The following is a 24,131-nucleotide window of genomic DNA, read 5'->3' on the forward strand; positions in this document are numbered from 1 at the left end:
TCTTCAAGACAAAACAAAGGAATTTGACGAGGAACCATTGAGGAGTAGAGCATTCTGTCAAAAATCAGCATTCAGTCAATGCCTAAATCAAGGGGGAAAGGTCAATCCATCTTTCTTCCCAGAAATTTGCATCACCTACAACACGCCTCGAGTAGAGCCACCAACACTTGAACGAGACCCAGAAGAGGAATTTGTTCCCTTCATCACAGAGAGTTTCTACTAGATTCCCGCTATCACTCGCTCTTAATGAAACAAACAAAGGGAAACACAACCAGAGTCCAGTATGGGGCGACGATTATCAAATCCCTTTGACTATCCAAATCTAGAAGACACGGAGATCATTGAAGAACTCCTTCAGGAATGCCAAGAAAGTACCTCATTCCAAAGACTCATGGAAAGACTCAAAGGTTGATAAAGAAAAATATTTACTCATGCTCGCAAGCAAAGGAGTTAGGATTCTAGAAGACTTTGATTCAAACACTTTTAGAACAAGGTCTCAACTCTATACTTATCAAGAACAACAAAGAGAAGAAGCTGCAGGTGAACTTGAGCAAAACATACCACTACACACGCCATTCCAAACTAGAAACAATGTGAAGGAAGAACTCTTCCCTCGGCAAACAAATGCACCCTTGGTTGCTCTCACACAACAAATGCAAATGCTCCAAAAACAAATGCAAGACATGCAACAAGGATCAACAATATGGTATTCCTTGAATGAAATTTGTCCTTATCCTTTTGACAGAAGATTAAACATGGTACCTTTTCCCCCAAATTCAGATGTTCCTAAATTCAACAAATATGATGGGAAAAGCGATCCTCATGATCATGTCCGAGAATTCTATACCATGAGCCTGGAATTTGCCCATGAAGACACCTATTTGATGAGATTATTCCCAAGAAGCTTGGGAGGACAAACAATGGAATGGTTATCCAAAATTACACCTCCTGTCAGATCCTTTGATGAGTTAGTCAACAAATTCATAACTCAATATTCCTACAACATTCAACATGCCATCACCATGCTAGATGTCTGCAATACCAAACAGAAAAACAACGAAACATTCATGGTATTCCTTCAACACTGGCGATGAATGGTCTCAAGATATCCTCGAGATGTGCCTGAAAAGGAAAAGATGGAAATTTTCATCGACAACTTGAATAGTGAGATGAGTTACAGACTCAAGCTCCAATGCATACCATCTTTTGCCAAATTGATTGAAAATAGCATCCAAGTAGAGGAGGCATGTGTCAAGAAAGGAACATTGAAATTTTTCAAAGAAGGGACGAATTCATCCAACTCTAATTACAATAACCAAAACAACAACAACTTAGACAAATCCAGGTTTTGGACCAGAAACAAAAATACTGGAAATGAAGGAGGAAACAAAACTAATGATGTGAAGTCCAAACAACCAGTGTTAGCTTTATCAGGTAATCCTCAGGCTACCAAGAATCAAAAAGGTGCTAACCAAGGTACTAACACTTATGCACCAACTACCAATCAAGATCATCTTAACACAAATAACAGCAACAATACCCAAGACAATAACACCAATCGAGGACCTAATACAAACTCACGAGGTAACACCAACAACTTTACAAAACGCGTCTACACACCATTAGGGCAATCATTGGAGTTAGCATTCAGAGAGCTCCTGGCAAACAAAATTATCTCCTTACTAGCAATCAACAAATTTGAACCACAAATCAAACCACCCTAGTGGAATAACTCACACTTTTGTGATTTTCATCAAAACAAAGGACATCAAACAAATGATTACATGAGACTGAAAAACATTGTTCAAGACATGATTGATAGAGGTGATTTAATAGTCGATGGTCTCAAGACAAATGGTGACCATGGCGCCTTTAAGAATTCTCTTCCAAACTACAACAAAGATGGAGCTTCGACCTCAAACGATACACGTGGAGCTCGTATCAATCACATATACAATAACACCATCAATCATATATCAACTGAGGATAATCAAGTAAATGTTATTACAATCAATGACAAGCGTGAACATGAATCAATCAATGTAACCACCAGAGCTCAAAAATATGTCTTGAAGGGACATACGTCAACAACAAACACCATACCCAAGATTCAATATGATCTGGTCAGTCAACTGCGCAAAACTCCTGCTCAAATATCTATACTTGAGTTGCTAAAACTTTCACCAAAACACAAGGACATCTTGGAACAAGCACTATTGGAAACAAATGTACCCCAAGATCTGGATACTAACAAATTCCAAGCCATGGTGGATCACATGACAGGGCCTCATAATCTCATCTTTTCTGAATAGGATAATATTTCATTAAGCCATCCACACAATACTGCACTCCACATTGAAGTCTTGGTCTGCAAGCATCGAGTCAAAAGAGTATTAATAGATGGAGGAGCTGGACTCAAAATCTGTACCTTAAAACTTATCCATGCATTAGGCTTCTCTGAGCAATCTATTGATCCACACAAAAAGATCATTATCAAAGCATATGATGATGAAGAAAGATCATCCAAAGGAACAGTGGTGTTGCCAATTCAAGTGAGACTAATACAAAAGGACACTATGTTCCAAGTCTTAGACATAGACCTCACATATAATATTTTATTGGGTCGACCTTGGATACATGAAATGCAAGCAGTACCTTCAACTTATCACCAGTGTGTTAAGTTCCCCTACAATGGACATGAGATTTCTATATCAGCAAATCATAACCCTTTTCAATGTTGTAATGCCATGGGGGCAGCCCAAGACAGTTTAGTTCCCCATAACAGAGAAAAACAAATTTCCTCAACACCAGATTTTCAGCAAGAAAAGCCTAAATCTCTATCTATAGATTTCAAATAGAAAATGAAAATCAAAGAACAAGGCATGGGAGAATACTCTTTGGAACCCTTGTGTCTAACCAACTTACCAGCATCGCCTAAATCTCATGGGTTACCTTCAGTATCAACACATCAAGCAACACAACCCATCACCAAGTTTGATGGCGAATTCATTCAACTAGGCACACTAGCACATGAATCAAAGGAAAAGGGAATCCTTAGTTGGCTATACAAGGATGAGGAAGAAGACATAGCAGCTACTATGGAAGTAGCTATACCAACACATCCATATGGAAAAGGATACCTAATCATGCAACAGATGGGATACAATGGCAAAGGACCGATTGGCAAGCGTCAAGAAGGTGTTATAGAACCATTAGATCCTCCTTCACAATTTTGTAAAGACAAAACAAGATTGGGCTATGAACACACTCTACCACCAAAGAAGACACCAAGCAAATACCAAAAACCTTAGTGGAAAGCAAAGAAGAAATTCAAGGAAGACTCATGGCAGGAGGCACTATTTGAATCAGCAGAAGCAATACGAAAGGAATGTGAATACCAAGAAAAACAGAAACATCAAGAGAAATCAGTCAATCAAAAGAAAGAAGCACCTTGTACAGAGGTACATCATGTCCAAGAACCTGTTTCAAACAAAGAAGAATCATCCCCTGACAACATCACTACTCCCCAAAGAGAGACAATATATGAGCAGATGCAAAGAGTAGAAGCAAGATTTGATACAGAATCAAAGAAAACTATCAGACTAGTATCAATCATCAAGGACCTGTTTTCACCCTACAACATACCAGTCCACAACACTGAAAGAATCTGGGATAATACCTCTGAGACTGATTCAAATGAATATGAATGGGGCAGTTGTTCCAATATTATTGAAGATATTATTGCAAATACCAGTCATACATCCATTTCTCAAGAAGAACAAGGCACAAAACCTAGACTACTTGAATTTGGTCCATAGAATATCTATGACGCCAAAGAAAACGAGAAGCAACATTATGAGCAAGTTTACACAGAAGATGATACCATCGAAGAACTCCACAAAATCATTAACTTATTCAATATCCCAGCCAACCTGGATGATACCTCCATCTTGACACTTACAACAGCTAAACTCGACCCACCCAATGACTCTTTACCACTTATCTTTCCTGACCTCATAGACTGGGATGAACCTAATAATCATGACATGACAATTTTCCATACGATGATTTCATTATCCATTACTTATGTACTGTCAACCCAGAAACAGACTCTACCAACGAACAAAGTAACGACATGTATAATCAGGGGAGTGCCAAGTCTCTCAATCGCAAAAACGAAAGAAATAAAGGATCTATTGCTGAAAACCAGTCAATGGCAGCACTAGATCACAAAAAAGTAAAATTAAAGGACACATTTGCAGGTGAAAACCTTTTTGAGGCACCTAAAGATGAGAGACTTGACACTCTTCCTGAACATTATCAGGAGCGATCACCCATATTGATTGAGCCCACTCAATCAATCAACATTGGTACAACAGAAGCACCCAAAAACATACACCTAGCAGAATCTCTGACAGAGGAAGAAAAATCAGAGTTTATCCAATTTTTCACAGAAAAACAAATCAATTTTTCTTGGTCATATGCAGATATGCCCAAGATTGATCCACAGTTAATCATGCATCACTTGTCCATTGCTCTAAGAGCTAAGCCAATTAAGCAAAAATTGAGAAAGATGAATCCACATGTAGCACTCATGGTCAAAGTTGAGCTAAAGAAACAATTAGATGTCGGATTTATTCGACCTATAAACTATGCTGAATGGATTTCCAACATTGTGAGAGTTTCAAAACCAGATGGCAGCATCAGGATATGTACTAATTTTAGAGATGTCAATAAAGCTTGTCCAAAGGATGACTTTCTTTTGTCCAGTATCGACATAATTGTAGACCTCACAACAGGCCATGCAATGCTATCACTAATGGACAGTTTTTCTGGCTATAATCAAATCAAGATAGCTCCAAGGGATCAAGATAAAATAACATTTACCTGTCCTTGGGGAACGTATTGTTAGAATGTCATGCCTTTTGGCTTAAAGAATGTTGGGGCGACTTATCAATGAGCAATGACAATAATCTTTCATGACATGATGCATACCTTCATGGAGGACTATGTGGATGATTTACTAGCTAAGTCATTTACCCGAGCAGAACATCTAAGCATCTTAGAAAAGATTTTTGACAGATTGGAAAAATTTCAAGTCAGGCTCAACCCTAAGAAGTGTGTCTTCGGGGTTACATCAAGCAAATTATTAGGCTACATAGTCTCAGAAAAGGGAATTGAAGTAGATCTAGCAAAGGTACAAGCCATCATAGAGATGCCACCACCTAAGAACATCAGTCAACTCAGATCCTTGCAAGGACGGCTCTAGTCAATCAGATGATTCATCGCTCAACTAGCAGATAAAAGTCTACCATTCAATCATTTGCTACATAAGAATGTACCATTCAAATGGGAGGCCAAATGTGCAAAATCATTCTACCAAATCAAGCAATATCTAATGAACCTGCCAGTTCTAGTACCACCCATAGCAAGGAAGCCACTTATTCCCTACATATCAACAACAGACATATCATTGGGGGCATTGTTAGCACAAGAAAATCAAGAAGGCAAGAAACGAGCTATCTATTACATCAATAGAACTTTGAATGGATATGAGCTCAATTATACATTCATTGAGAAGGCTTGTCTAACAGTGGTATTTGCTTCTCAAAATTTCCAACACTACATGTTAGCTCATACAATCAAGCTAGTAGTAAAAATTGATCCTCTAAAATACTTGCTCAGCAAAGCAGCTCTCACGGGCAGATTGGCTAAATGGGTAATGATTCTCAGTGAATTTGATATCCACTAGACAGAGCAACGAGCTATCAAAGGACAGGAATTGCAGATCAATTAACCGATGCACCACTACCAGATAAACAACCAATGGAAATCGAATTTCCCAATAGGGATGTTCTTACTCTTAACACCAAGCAATGGACCCTATACTTTGATGGATCCTATACTCAACATGGCTCAGGTACTGGCATTTTGTTCATCACTCCGGATGGACACACCATACCAAGATCATATAGACTCGTGTTTCCATGCACAAATAACATTGTTGGATATGAGGCACTGGTTATAGGAATCAAAATGGTCATGGAATGGAGAATCACAGAATTAAAAGTCTACAGAGATTCACAACTAGTCATAAATCAGATCGACAATGACTATCAGACGAAAGATGACAAGTTGCTACCATTTAAAGGAATGATGGATGATTTCAAACAATATTTTGTACACATCACCTTCGAGCAAACACCTAGGTTGGACAATAGAGCAGCCGATGCAATGGCTACTATTGCTTCACTGCTACAAATTCCAGAACAACAGAGTCGTTACGAGTTTTTGGTAGAGCAATTGTTCTCCCCAACCTATGACCATTCTGCATCCCATGTTATCTATGCCTTAACCGGTTCAGACTCTCCATTATACGAAACAATATATGACTATCTCAAAACCAATACCCTACCCATTGACCTGTCTCGAAACCAAAAACACAACTTTATCCGGCAAGCCGCTCGTTATACTCTCACTGCTGATACTTTGTACCGTCGAGGTCTAGATGGTACTCTTCTTCATTACCTTGATCGTAATGAATTTGACTCTGCTTTACAAGAGCTTTACAAAGGTATCTATGGCACACATTCAAGTGGTCCTACTCTTGCTAAAAAACTTCTAAGAATGGGATATTACTGACTGACAATGGACAAGGACTCTTATCATTTTGCAAAGAAATATCCTAAATGCCAAATCCATGGCAATCTTATACATGCACCAGCATAGGAACTGTAGCCATTCACAACATCCTGGCCTTTTTGCCAATGGGGACTGGACTTAGTGGGTAAAATACACCCTTTATCTTCAAATGGACATAAGTTGATTATCACTGCAACATAATACTTTACCAAGTGGATTGAAGCGGTCCCCATGACCACAGTAACTGGAAAGCAAATTGCCTCCTTCGTTCTTAATTATCTAATCTGCAGATATGGCATCCCAAGTTCCATCATCACAGATAATGGACGACCTTTCAAAAACCAAGATGGACGACCTTTTCTTTTATTTTCTTGTGATATCTCCAAATTCATTCATAGTGTCATGCATGTTCCTTGTCATAGACCAATCCTTCTCTGATGGGAATTCTCTTATTTGTAGTTTAATCTCTGAATGTAGTGTGATTTCTTCCTTCAGTAGAGATTGCAACTCTGTTTGTTCGACACACCTTCCCTACCTAGAGAATTCCATAGGTGATGGCATAAAAGTGTTTCTCTCCATATATGAAGGGTCCATTGCTCTAACACTTTCTTTATGACATGGAGATGTAGCACCCATAATTTCTTTCATTGACAGTTCTATCTAAGACTTCTTCCATCCAATCTCCTCAATCTACATCGAAGATCCAACAGATTCTACTAATAGATCTATGAATTTCCGTCACGATCTTGTCAGATGTGTGTTGGTTTCATCTCCTCTTGGCTCCATTATCTTTGTTTGAATGCACTCATACGTCTTCATGATTTTGGTTGTGAGTATACAATCTAACCCAGTATGTTCCTTAGAGAAGCACTTAGGGCAAATAAACATTTAATCTTCTCTCTCCACCCTCTACATCCAGACTTTCCCATTTGTTTGAATTTCAATGTTGTTTGGCAAGGCCAAGGCAGAGTTGACACTAATACATATTCTCACAAAGCTCCCCCATATCCTATCCTTCAGAATGTCATCCGCTGAGATGAAAGTTCCCAATCCTTTACTTATTTCTTTTAGCATGTCAATCCCCCAGTATTTCATTGGAATGTTGTATAGTCTTATCCAAGTTGGACTGTCATCTAATTTGTGAGTTTTAGGGTTGAAATTGGGGCACCAATCAATCAGATGTACACCCATCCCATCCAGCATATAAGGGCCACTGTTTAGACCTTTCCATTGCTCTGATTCATGGCAAAATTCTACTAGGAAGTAGTCATTTAGAAGGGTTTTGATATGTATCCCTGAACCCCACTGTTCCCTACACCAATTAGCAAAATTTCCCTTGCTCTAGGCTCCCCCACCCCACTTAACAAATATTCCTTTTTCTTTGAGATTTTTTCTAATTTCCTTAATCTTATTTTCTTCCAAACAGATCGTATTAAGGGGGTTTTCGCAAGACTTGACTTTAGATTCTTCAAGCTTGTTTGAGGGGCCACCAACTTTTGTGTTGTTCATTTTTCTTCTCCACTCCTTGTTGGTGTGAAAAGGTGAAAAGGGCCCTTTAGATCTCCAGTTGCTCGACCAATCTGTTGCGGGAATTTTCATTTGTTTGAACCACCCACTCCTTCCTTTCTTGAATCCTTTGTTTTGTAAAAATTTTGTGATGCACTCCATGGAGTTGCTATCTTTCACTTTAGTTCATTGGTATATTGTGTTAGAATTCATGAAATGCAAATCCCACAAGCCCAGTTATATTTTGCAAGAATACCTATCACACAATAAGAGAAAATTGAACAGCAAAATAATTGAAGACAATAACAATAATTGATTGATTGAATTGCTTGTATTGCTTATTGCTTGAGTTACAATGAAGGATATTACATCCTTATAAAGAAATCTAACTCTAAAGATAGAAACCCTAAATGATGGAGTCTACAAGATAGACTGAGAGTTTGAAGCACAATGCATGAATCAGTCATATATGCACAAATAGCATATTAGACTAATTAATGCATGAAACTCTCAAAAATCTAAACATAGTGTGTTTTTCCTAGTTTGCATTATGCATGGAGATAAATATAAATTAATTATTCATAATTAATTAATTAACTAATTAATAAATGCCAATAATTAATTACTAACTAAGGCATCGATTATTTAGTAAATTAATACAATTAAATGAATAATTAATATAAAAATTATTTACTCCAACACCCACCTTGAATGCACAACTGGGAGAGAGGCAAAGATGAACGCATGATGGGTCCCGACATAAAGCCTGATGAGGTACACATGAACAAACATGGAAGTTTCTCATAAACAGAGCAAAGGAGAAAACCCTAAATGGGAACAAAACTCCTCTCTAAAAGAGAAACAAAAGACAAGTGTGAAGAAACATGAAGCATGAAGAAGCTGCAAATGGTGTCATAGTAAGACTGCTATTATGTTGAAAATCTAACCTCCAAAAATAGGAATGCAAGACTGTCAATATGGTAAGTATTCCATCTCACTGAAATGAATGGGTAAATGGTCGCGATGCATCTCCTAGTACATAGGAACGAGTACTGAATTCATAGCTAACACCAACACAAAACCAAGGAAGCATTAGCACCAACAAAAAAAACTCCCCCATAATGCTGACAAGGGAGAGGTATGATAGGTACACTAAATCTAAATTCTATTCTCCATGATGCTGAAAAAAATAGAGATCTAAGACAAGAAAGATGGAGCTAAGATCACATGAGGGAAGAATAGGGCCAGAAAAAGCATTGTTGACTTCGGAAGGAAGAGACATTGGGATATTAATCTATCTAAAAAAATGGACTTCAGATCTGGATAGAGCTCTGAATCATCTTTCCGACGATATATCGTTTGCAAAAACGGAATCTGGATGCACAAGATATGCCCCCGAGAGTGCAAACAACAACTTTTGACTTCAACGGGCTTGAAAAAACCTGCAAAATGAAAAAACCAGAAAAAAAAAAATACCTCCATACCTAGATAGTTCTTGGAAAGAGCTTTCCAACGATATCTTGTTTGCTCAATTTCAATCCCATATGACCAAGTTATGGCCAAAACAAACAAAAAACCTCTTTTAGGGCATAAAGAGGGTTCAAAAGGCCATGCATGCTAACTGTACCACTGACGTCAACATGATGTCAGTATTGATGCAATGTACTTTTACTGCAAAGGGTGGACTTTTTTTTTTTTTAAATAATAATATTTTTGTAACAATATGCACCAACTTGATTTTTATTTTTTTTTTTAAATTAAAAACCCATCAATCAATTTTTTTATTTTTACCAGCAAGTTGATTTTTTTTTTTAAATATTTCTGACGCAAGTGCAAGTACGACTATATAGATTTTTATGCCTCAAAAAACGTGTCAATAAAAAAGCATGCCCCTGTCACTGAAAATAGGCAAATTATATATCAAAATTCATGGAATCGGCCTTCTAAATCCAATCGTGAGGTCCTTTTGGACCCAAAAATCTCCAAATTTTCAGGTACTCTCTGGAACAAAGAAAACCCTCGAACTTCAAACCCTTGCAAAATGGACTTTGTGTATCCGATTTCAATAAAACAAAAGGCAATCTTGACTTTCTCGAGCCTTCTGGAACTAATTGTGCGATCCAAATTAACCCAAGATGAACGACTTATTGTGCATGCAAATAATCTCCAAAAAAAATGCGAACAAGAATCTTCAGATCTAAAGCTCTGATACCATGTTAGAATTCATGAAATGCAAATCCCACAAGGCCAGTTATCTTCTGCAAGAATACCTGTCACACAATAAGAGAAAATTGAACAACAAAATAATTGAAGACAATAACAATAATTGATTGATTGAATTGTTTGTATTGCTTATTGCTTGAGTTACAATGAAGGATATTACATCCTTATAAAGAAATCTAACTCTAAAGATAGAAACCCTAAAAGGTGGAGTCTACAAGATAGACTGAGAGTTTGAAACACAATACATGAATCAGTCATGTATGCACAAATAGCATAATAGACTGATTAATGCATGAAATTCTCAAAAATCTAAACATGGTTTGCTTTTCCTAGTTTGCATTATGCACGGAGATAAATATTAATTAATTATTCGTACTTAATTAATTAATTAACTAATAAATGCCAATAATTAATTACTAACTAAGGCATCGATTATTTAGTGAATTAATGCAATTAAGTGAATAATTAATATATAAATTATTTACTCCAACATATTGCTCCCCACATTTGCAACCATGGAGAGCCAGATCTTCTTTTTCTTCCTCGCATTATTCCATATTTTTGTCCCCCACCTTGTGTTTGAGGGATTTTATTGTCGAAGCCATTGTTACTTGCTAGTCGATAATCTAATCTCTACCAATCCTACTCGGGAGGGGCACATTTGTTAACCCATCTTTCATCCTCAAAAACCCATTGGGGAATATGTGTCATATGGATATTTCAGTTTGAATTCTGCTATACCCATCTGCTCAAACTTCCTCCTCTACAATCATCAAAACTATGTTGAATTCTTGTGAACATTCCATAATTTGGTGACGACCATTTTTCCTTTGATACTGGTTGTAGGATGACCTCCATCGAATAGGTGTCTTCTGCATCTTGAGCCCATTCCCCTACCTCCCTAATGGCACCTTCACACCCACTCGCTCGCTCTGCTCTGCTCTCGCCAAACTGTGCCATTTTTTCTTCTTCTTAATTTTTATATAATTGCAACAAGCACAAACTTGGTAGACATGTTTGGATGATTTTTTTTAATATAAAATAAATATTTTGGCAAATTATTTTTTTTAAAATAGAGTAAGTTTTGAGAAAGTAAATTGAGCTTAGTTCTCTACCTAAACTCACAAAAACAAGATTCCATGTGATCCACTTGGAGTTATGAAAGGAACACCTTCATTTGTTTATCAAGCTTTATCCACATGTCAAATAAGGGAGAAAAGACTAGTGAACAAGTTTGAACATAACAAGTCTTTGACCTTTAGACCATCTTCAATCATTATTAAAGTTGTATTCCATGTATGTAGATTCCATTTGATCCATTTGGAGTTGTAAAAGGAACACATTCATTTATTTATCAAACTATATTCATATGTCAAGGCTAGTGAACAAGTTCGAACATAACAAATCTTTGACCTTTAGATCATCTTCAATCCTTGTTGAAATTGTATTCCATGTTTGTAGACATTTTGCAAAGAAAAATAAGGGTCCAACAAAAAATTGAATTACTATTATAAATATTTATCACTTATCTTATGAAGTATAAATTATTACTATTAATTAATATTTTCTTATAGACAAGCAATAAGAATCTTAAATTTTTCAACCATATACCAAAAACTATATTACAAAAGAATAATACAAAGAAGGCAACCAACAAAACCTATCACATCATTCCAAACGACATAAATGATTGTTTTGTCATTTTGCATTCTTGAAGTAATAATAAAGTAGGTATAATAGTTATCAACAGTTTCTAATACATGTGATCTTTGTCATTTTTGAAAAAATATATATATTATATATTTTTATTAATAAAAAATATATTTAATATTTTATAATTATTTTGTCTTAATCAATACTTTCTCATTTAGCATTAAAAAGGTCAAATATAAACTTTCGATATGTCCCTGTCAGTGCGCTGCTTTTACCAACTTAAAGAGCGGTTTAGATTTCCCTTATTCTTCGCCACAAGAGTACAGTTCCACCGGTACTCCCATCTTTCCAACTCCCAATTGGACTCTCCCCATTATAATTAGCATTTTGGAGAACCCATAATAGTAAGCTTTCTCTCGATAGTAAATTCAAGCAGATTTGAAGTCTCTGAAAGATTTAAGATTGGTCGGTATTGCACAAGAGATGTAGACTAACAGTATTTTATATGAATTGTATGAACTTGCTTTGGATATATGTTTTTGTTTTGATCATGGATATATCGTTACATTTGTTCTTAGTATTTCTTCACTCTGACAGACAGTGCATCTGAATTTTCGTTATTTCTTGCGCACAAACAAAATTCACAAATTTTGCGGATAGTTTATGTTAGGTTTGTTTTGAAAGCTTGCAATGATTGAAATGCTATTAGTATCACGGAAATTGTATTCGGAAATTTGTATGTATAACTCTGAATTAGCATATGGGTACACGCATTAGGCTTTACCAGCATCTTGGCTCCGGTAATACCTAAAGCGATATATTTTATATCTACTGTATTTTGGATGATATGAAAAATGGTAATATTGTAATTTTTCTTTGGTACCCTTGTCCTCAGTGGATATATTTTGCACTCACAGTCCAAGCTCCCAGCAGAGGCATGAAGCCCGTGGTATCAATAGCCTAGGGTTTTGAACTTTAATTGTGCTTCTCGTTGGTAGCAAGATTAATCTGCTCCAATGAAACGTAACTTTTGTTGAGCTTTCTAATTGTTCATAGTCTTGATGATTCTTCAAAACTGGAAGATCAAAATTCATCCTGTTGATTGAGACTTCACTTTCCTGAGTTATCTTTAACTTGCATGATAGGCCCTATTCGGTCAAATTCACCCAAACCTTATACTCGACCTACTTCTACCTACCCATCAAGGTGGATGTGGTATTTTACTTTATTTCAACACATTACAAGGACCTGGGCTCCACTTTGAAAGCCTCAGTACTTAAGCAATTAAGTTCATTCGATTCGGCTTTACTTGTCAATGTCAACCACCCCGTTGATATATAAAATATATCTGGTCTTTTGATGTGCAAACAAACTTTTATGGAACAGTTGTAATGAGTTTTTTAAAATGACTAAATTTATCTTTGCAAAGGAAAAAGCTCCTTGAATAAGTGCTGCTAACAAATCAATAAAAGAAACGAGGTCTCCAGTTACGATCTGTGATTCTTGTTTACTTGAAAGGGGCATGCATTTTCAGAGAATTTCAATCGGGCTAAACCCTATATTTTACATATCTGTGTTAAAGGATAAAAAGTGGCTTGAATTTACACTTGTATTTTGCTGATTTATATATTGACAGAATTGTAGTTACTATAGTTCAAAGATCTGAGCAAATCATTATTCTTTTTGTGAACCTTCTAGAAGCTCCTAGATACAACAGCCTAATTCATGTTCATGAATTTGTTTTTAATGGTAGTATACCCTTTGAGATTTGTCAATGTCTATTACTAAAAAAAAATCACACTGGCAAAATTGCAAATCACTCGAGACTAGAAGGCTTAGCAAGTTTCTGGTGCTGGTTCGATCCCTTGTGTTGGTTTTGTGGCAAAAGCAGGATTCACATAGAAAATCTCAGTGATTTTTTGGACTCCAAACACTTAATTTTGTGGAAACTTGGGAAGTTGTTCTGAAATCTTTTTTCTATATAGTATATACCTATTTTTCGTCGATTTGGTGGCATGAAAATTTTTAAATGTGAGTAAAGAGCTTTGCCTGTTGTGGTAAGTTGTGTAACTGTGTTTTACCCCATTTCAACATTTTATGATCACCAGTTGGAATTTGAAGCCAGTTCTCTACTTTGGAAGTGCCAATGCTTTTATTACTTGGGCTCATCTCATTCAACTTTCATTTCCAACTTTAAATTCATGGTTCTAAAATAATTATAGTTAGAGGTGACAGAGTTGGCCTGAGATTTACTTTCTTCTTAACTAAATTACCTCTAATGTATTTGGCAGATTGTTGATACCGAGATTTTCTGCTGAAATAAATTGCCGCTATTATTCTTACCAGACTCGTTGTATTGAAATTTCTGATTAACTTCAGATTGTTCATGCTGAATCTATAGGATAAAAAGAAACCATGATATCAATCAAAATAAATACAATGGCGAAGATGCCAGCTGTAGGACTAGGAACATGGCAGAGCGATCCTGGTGTTGTGGGAAATGCAGTGAAGATGGCTATAGAGGTAAGGTTTTTTAGATCCTACACTTCGTTGTTCTTCCAATATCAAATTGTATAAATATTGTTTTTATGGTTGTTTGACTTTTAATAGAAATTCTTTTACAAATTTTGAGCAATTTTGAAGAGAAATAGGCTATGACAAATAGTTTAATGGTATAGACATATGAATTGGTTTTTAGTTGTCCAATTATGACTCTCTTTTTGAGGTACCAGCTGTTGATGCTCTATTATAGGGTTGCTGATATTATCTAAGTTCTAAAATCATTAGTTTCTTTTTGAGGTGAGATACCTAATACTTAATGTTGCATGCTCTAGTTTCAGCATTGATAATATTTCTATAATAGGACTTCTTGTTACTTAATCCTATCGTAGATCTAAAGTTTATAATCAATTATAGTTTTGATGTTCAACTTCAGGGTTTCCAAATCTTTAAATGCAAAATATTTGCAGATATCCCAACGTTTTCTGCCATTAACTCGATTTTTTCTGTTGACTTTACATTTCAGTGTGTGTAAATCTTTCGAAGTGAGATCCTCAAAGATATCCAAATACTCACAACATTTACTTAATTCATTCTATTGAACCATTTTTAGATTGGAGATGAGTCAATGACCTGAGCACCATTGTTGGGAAATAACAAAAAATTTACTATATTTTTCTCAATCTTGCTGAATTATGTTTTATATAATACAATATATGCTTTCACCCCATCTTGCAACCCCAGATTATGATCTATATTACTACGGAATAGAATGACTTTTCCTCATGGATGGTGTTGATAACAGCCATTTAACTTATTCAAAACTAGAGTATCACTCAAGTGTATTTCGGTGGCAAGCATTGTATCACAAGCTTGAGTGATCTTGGTGGAACAATTAAAACTTTGTAGCAAAGGATGACCCAGGTTCATTGTTAAAGCACAAAGATAACAAACATATCATATTACTTATTTACATTCATATTATTTGTTTTATGAAGACATGAATCTAATTCATACCTGCAAATTTTAAAATCAAGATGACATTTAGCAACAAAGATGAGGGAATGTTTGGCAAATAGGATCACAAAATTACAATGTTCCTCAAAGGGATGGTATTATTTCCTATCAAAGAGCTTTAGAAGAGCAGAGCTTGAGATCTTAAGTGAGAAAAACAGAGCTTTAAGCACAAAGCTTGTGTTAAATAATGGTTATGATTTGTATAAGATTTTAGGAAAAACTACACAGTTTCTTGCTAGTAGAAGTTTTGAAGACCCTATGCCAACTGAAATCTGATGTTTATAACATAAAAGTTAGATTTAACATGAAGAAAAAATTTTATTTTATTTGATGATGCCCTATCAAATGAATCTAGAGTTTCCTGTTATAAATTTTTCAATTGGTTCACATAGATCACTGAATGTGATGTTATGGATGAATATGTAAGGTTTTAATTTTTGGTTCGGTTAGATTCTTTTGCACCATGTTTAAGGTTGATATGAGGTGTACTAAAATATAGCATCAAATACTATTGGCCGCAATCAAGATTTGCACTTTAAAACATGATCTTAAATTCTTGAGCTATTGAGAATGTAAGCCTGATATTTGGTTACATATGTTAATACCTGAAAAGACTATGCTCCATATTTTGGAGATCAAAATGTCAATTGCTTCTATGCTTCATGCTGACGTATCAGTTTTCTTGTTGGTTGGTTATTACTTATTAGCTCAAATAGGTGCATTGTTCTGCTAAGTATGCCTCTCGGTCTTTATAAACTTTCCATTCATATTAGTTTTGTCTGAAAACTGTTAGTCAACTGGTAGAACTCCATTCATATTTTCCCATCCCTTATGGTGCCTGAGCCTATGCTCTTTGTAACCATCGTTGATGAACAGTTGTCCATGCATGTGATCCTAAGGCAATTTGTCAGATATTATGAACTTTTGAAACATGTAATCTTGCTTTTTCTGTCATCTTATGCCATGTTTGCTTCTCCTCCTGGAATTTATGGTTAACTATAATTTTTTCTAATGAATGCAGGCTGGCTACAGACATATTGACTGTGCAAAGATATATGGCAATGAGAAGGAGGTCAGTGTAGTTTCAAATCTGAACTTGGAGATCTGAAGTTCATGTTAACCATGTTCAATTCACTTTCTTTACCCACATTGTTGACAATTCCTTGATTTACTTAATTCAGTCTATAAAAGTTTTCTGTAAGCCATCTTGTGAATGTTGTTTGCAATTAAAGCACACCATCCATTGCCTTCCAATTCTTAATAGTGTGTTTCATACAGAAGTTTGTTATGCTTTCTATTGACTCTTCCTATTTAGAGAATGAGTCATTGCATAATCAAGTCACTGTTCGTTTCAACTTCCATTGTAACACTGGTATTCAAAATAGTTGAATTTGCTAAATCACAAAATATTTACTGCAACCACCTTACTTTGGTCTTTCATGCTGACAGATTGGCCTTGCACTCAAAGAAATGATCCAAAAGAATGTTGTAAAGCGTGAGAATCTATGGGTTACCTCCAAACTCTGGTATGGGAGACCCCTTTCTCATATACTTCCTAGTCCAATTTTTTTATTTAATGTTCAAAGTTAATTATAAGATTATAGTTGACGTGTGCACCTCTTTTGGGTCTCCACTGGTATGACATTGTCAGAATAGCAAGATGAAAATCACTAGATAACACTAAGACTCATGGAAGATGGCATTTCGTTTTTGCCATTTCAATCTATTAATAAATTTGCTTATATGACATAGCCATTTGGGATCTACTTCGCCTTGGATTCTCTCCCATGAATAAACTATGGGCAAATCCTTAAAACATTAGCTCTGTCTATCCACTATATAGGAAGAACTGGATGGCATTCCAAAGTAAGTTTTGTAGATGCAGGCTCCTTTTTGTATGATGGTGGAGGTAGTTTTGACTCGTGGGTGGTGGCTAGTGCAGCACCCTTTTCTGTTAATAGGTAGTTCTTAGGTGGCGGGTGGTGTCTTTTTTTCTTATTATTAGTTGTATGCTTTCTTGTTGTCTTTTCTTGGGCGGTAGCCCCTATATAAACCTCACTATTTAATTAACATTACACCATTGTCTATGCTTTCCTAGTTTTAAAATATATCATCCAATCTTTTTCTGATTGGCTTATTTAGGATTTTTTTAACTTCAAATATCTCATATTGCTGTCTCTTATATTGTAGTTTTAAAACTACCAAAAATTTGGCCAACCCAAATTTGCTTTGATTTGGCGTCTCACCAAAAGTTTGATAAATCAAAAGCACTTAATTTGAAACAAAAAAAGTAATGTCCCTTTTACATTTTCTTTTGATTTACTTTGAATATAATAAACCCAAAATTAGAATAAATTATAAATATAAAATCTTTATGATCTAGAAATTTTTGCTAATAATTAAGTGTGAAATCAGATATAATATTCCGAAAATAGTTTAGAATGATCAAGGTGTCTCTTTCTGCAGTGATTCGTCTTTACTGGAATGCTTTGAAATGTCTCTAAATCTGTCAGAATAAGGGTTTTCAGCAATATAATTCGGAGATTCTAGTTCTCTAATTTTTAACCTAAAAGAATTTCGTTTACAAATCGATTGAACCACAATCCATGTTCCTCAAAAAATGATCAAATATAAACTTATTCCAGAAGCTGCCTTACTTTTGCGATTTATTTTCATTTGGTGTCCTTTTATCTTGTAGGGTGTAAGACCGAGGTCTGCAATTAGCCTTGTCTTGTTATTATTATTGTTGGATTAGGATTTTTAAACAGCGCCATTTATCTTATTTGGCAGTTGTTGGTATAGGATAAAGCTGTTTTTTGTCCTGTTGTAATCTCCCCTGTTGAATTTGCCCACAAAGATGAATATTAATGCTATTATATGTTTGATACAATGAATTTGGATCTGATCTGTTGTAGGCCTGATCCCATTTTGCACTTTCTGCTCAACATTCTTTTTATTGATTGCTGCAGATGTTTTGATCTGTCCCTATCTGCTCTTACTGATGCTTTTGACATGCTTCTCTTGATGCCTTCTCCATCGTGGCCCTCTCTATATATATCTTAATCGCTCCATGAAGGTAGGTTTATTTTGGAAGTTGCTGACCCTTCAGCAGAGGACACAACCCTTTGTAAATCATAACCCTTCATAAGCCGCTGCCTTCTTAATAATAATCCTTATTTTATTTTAAAGTAATAACACTAGTCCATGCGATTTTGTTAATTCTTCATTAGATCGCTGCTGCCTGCTTAAGTATTCTAATTGCCGTTTCTGTTCATTCTTTATTTATTTTTCATGCCTTTAGAGGATCGCACCTTACCTCTTTATTATATGCCCTGTGTCTTTGTCCAAAGGAAGTCAGCCCTAAAGCAAAAATAGTTTTAATTTGTTTTAGACACCAACATGTCGGTTAGCATAGGGTTTTCTTTTTATTTCATTCATAATACAAAGGGGAGTCAGCCCATGATCTTTCACTTAAGCCCTAGGTATACTCCTTTTGAGGGAAGAAATTTTTAACCTTCACGAGGTTAAATATATTCTATGGGACAGTCCACCTGATCAAACCGACTTTTGCAATTCCATCCTTTTTCTATACATGGTGATGATGAGTGCCCCCAACTTCTCAACAGTCCCCTTGCTGAATAAATCATATCGGGAGCCAGCTGTCAAGATAATTGCATACTTGTTCCTATTGTCTTTGAAGGCATCACACTCTAAAATGAAATATTTTTCTGTTTTCATATTACCAGAAGTGCAAAAATACACAATTTCTTCCCAAACTTCTTTTGGCTTTTTCCAACGCATGGTTTCACAGCAGACTTGAGAGTTAATTCTCAACTGAGCAATAAGATTTTTGGCTCTCCACGAAATATTAGCCCCCTATGTACACTTTTTGATGATGATCAAAAGTGAGATTGAACTCGATAATTTTTCTCTTCCTAGCCATCACAAATTCCAATATTTCTTTACTATTCGTGGGGCACGCATTCAAGTAGATACTCCATTTACTCGTCCATTTGCTGTTTTGCTGTAATCAAATCTTCTATCTTTTGCACAATATGTCATTGAAAACAACCTTAGGTCATCTACCTTCTTCCATTTGCTCAATGTTTTTTAAATAACTTATGAAATACACCATAGCAATTGCTTCATTAGTGTGCATTACCAAAAAAATAAAATTTGGCCTACAGACCATGGGCTGAGTTGTAAGCACGGACTCATTTAGTGCTCATGGAGGCTTCCTAAAAGCTTCAGGACATAAGCTGCAGGAACTCGTCCACAAATAAGTGAGCGAATCTCTCAGTGCTCTTTGCAACACTTAGTATTTGCAATTTTGATCATTTTCTGTTAGTTTTTCTTTAATGGCTAACAAGTTAAGAAATTGTGTTTCATCTTCTACATCATTCATGTTATATGTATAAATGGCTTATTGTACTCCATTCATGTGCTGCAGGTGCACCCATCATGCTCCAGAAGACGTGCCTGAAGCTTTGAACAGTACTCTGCAGGAACTGCAACTCGACTATCTTGATCTTTACCTGGTACTATATCAACAGTCTTTATTTTCATTTTATGTCTTTTGGAAAAGAAAATAAGGCCTTCTAATCCCGTTAGTGGCTATATTCCAGATACACTGGCCCATGCGATTGAAAAAAGGTACAAAGGGATTTGCCCCCGAAAACTTTTGCCCACTTGATATCCGCAGCACATGGCAAGCAATGGAGAAACTTCTGGATTCTGGCAAAGTTCGTGCTATTGGGGTGAGCAATTTTTCTACCAAGAAGCTTGAGGAATTGGTGAAGCATGCAGCAATTATGCCAGCTGTGAACCAAGTGGAATGCCATCCTATGTGGCAACAAACCAATCTTCACAATTTTTGCAAGAAACATGGTATACACATAACAGTAAGTCATGAATCCCTAAAGATCCTAGGTTACAGATCTGATTTCCTTGTCAATCAACTTAGATTGGTATTCAGATTGTTACAAATAAGTTTCACGTATGATGACACTTGTTTTGCATGATGATGTGCAACATTGGTCACAAAAGTGTAATTTTGTTCTTCAAGGGATGAAATTTAAAATGTTGGTTTTTCCAGGCGTACTCACCCCTAGGTTCTCCAGGCAGTAGACTTGTTAAAACAAAAGTGAATGTCCTAGAACAGCCTGTTGTGAAGCAAGTGGCAGAGAAATTGGGAAAGACACCTGCACAAGTTGTGCTGCGCTGGGGAATACAGAGGGGCTGCAGCGTGCTGCCTAAGAGTACCAGTGAGGAAAGAATAAAATCTAACTTAGATGTGTTTGATTGGTCAATACCGCAAGATTTGATGGACCAGTTTCAACAAATTGAACAGGTAACTAATGAAGTTTTGAACTTTTAATTTTTGGTCTTCACCAGGAGTTTATTACCATGCCGACATCTCTTAGTGACTATTTAAACATAAATATAAACAAACCAAACTGGCATGTCTGTACCTTTTTGTTGTAACTGATGTGTGTTTTACAGGAGAGGCTACTTCGCGGACAGTTCTTTACTCATGACACATGTGGCCCATACAGGAAGGTGGAGGATCTTTGGGATGGTGAAATCTAAGCAAATTTGTGATTTTCAGTTTAATATTTCTGGACCACAAGAATTACAAGTAGTGAAAGGCTGAATGTCGAGCGATAGTTTTCATTTTTGTTGAATTTATGAAGAAATAAAAAGATTAGGTAATGTGAAGTGGGTCAAAATATTTGTTTGCTTCTATTAGAGGAAGACAAAATTTAACATTTGTTCAATCAAGCTTACAATTTGTTTTCTTCTCAGAGTTTTTGCTAAATTATAATATAGCTAATATGTGGGATTGCTTCTATAAGAGGAAGATAAAATTTAACATTTGTGGGAGATTTTTTCAGCAATTAAACTTACAATTTGGTTTCTTCTCACAGTTTTGCTTAATTATAATGAACTGTAATGAACTGTTTGATTGAATTGATCATTCAATTTGTGTTAGTGTTGTGCATTTCTTTTTTAAGAAAATTATAGGAGCATGGGCAGTGAACCTTATCTTTTTGTTTAGGTTGTATTAGTAATAAGAGATATTTTAATTTTTTTATATTTATTCATTTTATGATCAAATTTTAGTAGTATATTTAATTGGAATGATAAATTATCTGTAGTAAGCTTCTGGATTAATGATTGTGTGCAAGTTTTTGATCAACGTTTTGGATTACACTTCGTGATCCATCATCAGGATGAAAGAGAACATAAGGAAAATGAGCGGTTGCAGATTAGGAGAACACAAGGAAAATGAGTGGTTGCAGATTAAGAGAACACTTAAAAAGAGGAGAGAAATGAAAGAGAAAGAGAACATAAGGAAAATGAGTGGTTCCAGATTAGGAGAACACTTAAAAAGAGGAGAGAAAAAGTACAACACCAAATTAAAAATTAAAAAACAAAAAGTACTATCCTAAATAAAAATGAAAAGAAAAACGAATAAGGAAAGAAGGAACTAAAAATCAGACAAAGGAAATAAAAGAACACATCCACACAACCACATAAAATGAGCATGCAAAAAATTGAAAACACGCTGTCATTTTAAGGGGTTTGGTGGCAGCAACATAAATGAAATTATATTAGAATTGTTTACAGTGATTTATTTTAAATCATTCAAGTAATTTATTACTATTATATAATTATGTACATATTTCTGAATTTGATTTTTTATTTTAAATATTTGCATTGTTTCAATTAAAGATGATATGGACTCTGCGATGGGTAGGAGAGTTGCCCACATTCAAGTAATTTATTAATATTATATAATTATGTACATATATCTGAATTAATTTTTTTTTTTTTAAATATTTGCATTGTTTCAATTAAAGATGATATGGACTCTGCAATGGGTAGGAGAGTTGGTTTTGGGTAGGAGAGTTGGCTTGGGCAGTGGGTTTGCTTAAACCCAGTGTTTGTACAATGTGTAATGTACAAGGATTAGTCTCGCCTCAAAATGGATGCTAGGTTGAGGTTGGGTGGGGAATGAATGAATATATATATATATATATATATATATATACAGTTTTATATAATAGGATGTTGAAGTTCAATTATAAGCACACTTTTTTTTATTAAAATCATTTTGTTGATTATTTTGCAGAAATTTGATTTAAAAATTCAGGTTAACATAGGCATAAGAACAATTAAATAATAAAATAATCATAAATTAATCAGTACAGTTAAGATTCTTATATTTTTTAAAAGATGTCATTTGAAATTAGAAATAAGTGAATGCTTGCAACAAATAAATTAATTTTACACTAAATTAATTATATTGTAGAACTTTTATAAAATATCAAGGTATATACATTTACATTATAAAAATTGAAAGGAAACAATAAACTAACCATATAAGATGATGTAATTATTAATAAAAACATTATTTTAATTAATTTTTTTATCTAAATTTTGTATCTTATAACATCAATATTGTTGAGGATCAATAATTACATTTTTTTTAAATCAGTGCAGATTAGACATTCTTTTACGTTTACTTTTTATTTTTTATTTTTTATATGTTATTAACATAATAATAATTAAAAAATGTATTAATATAATAATAAGTTCACTGTTAGGTTTGATAGGTATTGATTTTGATCAGAAACTCGCATAATTTTTATTCTAGGCAGGCTTTGACCTGTGTAATTCGACAAGCACATAAGTGGGACTATGAATTAAAACTTTGGGTGTGATAAATTCCCAGACCCTTCTGTAGCCTTGATAGAAATGATAATAGTAAAAAAACATATAAATGTGAATGTATAATACCATATTTATGGCTAAATTAAGCGGTACACTCTTTTTTTTTCTATAAAAATCATGCATTCTTATTTTTTAATTTAATACATTTTGTAATTGAATTTTAAAAAAATGTTTTGTTAAATTTAATTTTTAGAAATTTCTAAGTTGCTGAGTTTTTGCTGAATTTTTGGTATTTGTTGTTTTTTTGCCTAAACGAAAATTTTGGACTTGCCAAGCACTCCTGCAAACTATGTTATGAAAAATGATAATATGCTAATTTTATAGCAGCATGTGCAAATGAATTAGATAACAAATAGGAAGCCTGTGTTTAAGAATAAATGAAGAGACATGAGCTGAGAGGTGGCTGGTGAAAAGATAATTCCATGTTTATCCGTTAATGTGTGTGAGATTACGTATTCTATCTATGGTCTCAATGGGCATTATGCTATTTGTGACATAACCTTCATTCAATTTTTTTGCAAGACCAGGGTCCCCAGCCCTAGGTGACCTAAGCCCCCAACAAATTATTAGCAACGAAGACAGCAGGCTACAAAATATGATTGTGAGAAAGCAAAGTTAAGATATATTATTTTTCTCTCAAATTCAAGTCGCCCAGATAATGTATAACTGGTTAGTGATGATGAGTACATTTAGATAATAAAAGCCATTTGCATGTTAACACGGGTATCAATTTGGTGTTCTAAGTGCAAATACAGCAGACTGAATAAAGAAACCCCTGCCAGACAGAAAAAAAGTCTCAGACATTTTGCATGACATTGTTTTCCATTCTAGAAAGTCTAATCAACAAATTTGAT

At 35.0% G+C, this 24,131-nt stretch overlaps 1 protein-coding gene across 3 annotated transcripts; it reads left to right on the forward strand.

The window, feature by feature from the left end:
• Positions 1–12,274: 12,274 nt before the first annotated feature.
• On the forward strand, positions 12,275–21,342 carry LOC131071290 (NADPH-dependent aldo-keto reductase, chloroplastic). 3 transcript variants are annotated; one of them, XM_058007080.2, is made up of 8 exons: positions 12,275–12,428; positions 14,426–14,547; positions 16,562–16,612; positions 16,990–17,066; positions 19,991–20,078; positions 20,166–20,441; positions 20,636–20,890; positions 21,043–21,342. In XM_058007080.2, the coding sequence occupies exons 2-8, from the start codon at positions 14,440–14,442 to the stop codon at positions 21,127–21,129; spliced, it is 942 nt and encodes a 313-aa protein (XP_057863063.2). In that variant the 5' UTR covers positions 12,275–12,428; positions 14,426–14,439; the 3' UTR covers positions 21,130–21,342. The 3 variants fall into 3 exon arrangements, with proteins under 3 accessions (XP_057863063.2, XP_057863064.2, XP_057863065.2); XM_058007081.2 differs by having other exon boundaries at positions 12,293–12,489; XM_058007082.2 differs by having other exon boundaries at positions 12,427–12,536.
• Positions 21,343–24,131: the final 2,789 nt, after the last annotated feature.

This window comes from Cryptomeria japonica, chromosome 8 (assembly GCF_030272615.1).
Source record: "Cryptomeria japonica chromosome 8, Sugi_1.0, whole genome shotgun sequence".
In the NCBI taxonomy this organism is placed as follows: Eukaryota; Viridiplantae; Streptophyta; class Pinopsida; order Cupressales; family Cupressaceae; genus Cryptomeria; species Cryptomeria japonica.

Bases quoted from the DNA above. Each gene is read 5' to 3' on its own strand.
- LOC131071290 (XM_058007080.2), top strand. From the start codon at position 14,440: ATGATATCAATCAAAATAAATACAATGGCGAAGATGCCAGCTGTAGGA. The intron at 14,548-16,561 runs GTAAGGTTTTTT...TAATGAATGCAG, and splicing joins CAGTGAAGATGGCTATAGAG to GCTGGCTACAGACATATTGA. The intron at 20,891-21,042 runs GTAACTAATGAA...TGTGTTTTACAG, and splicing joins AGTTTCAACAAATTGAACAG to GAGAGGCTACTTCGCGGACA.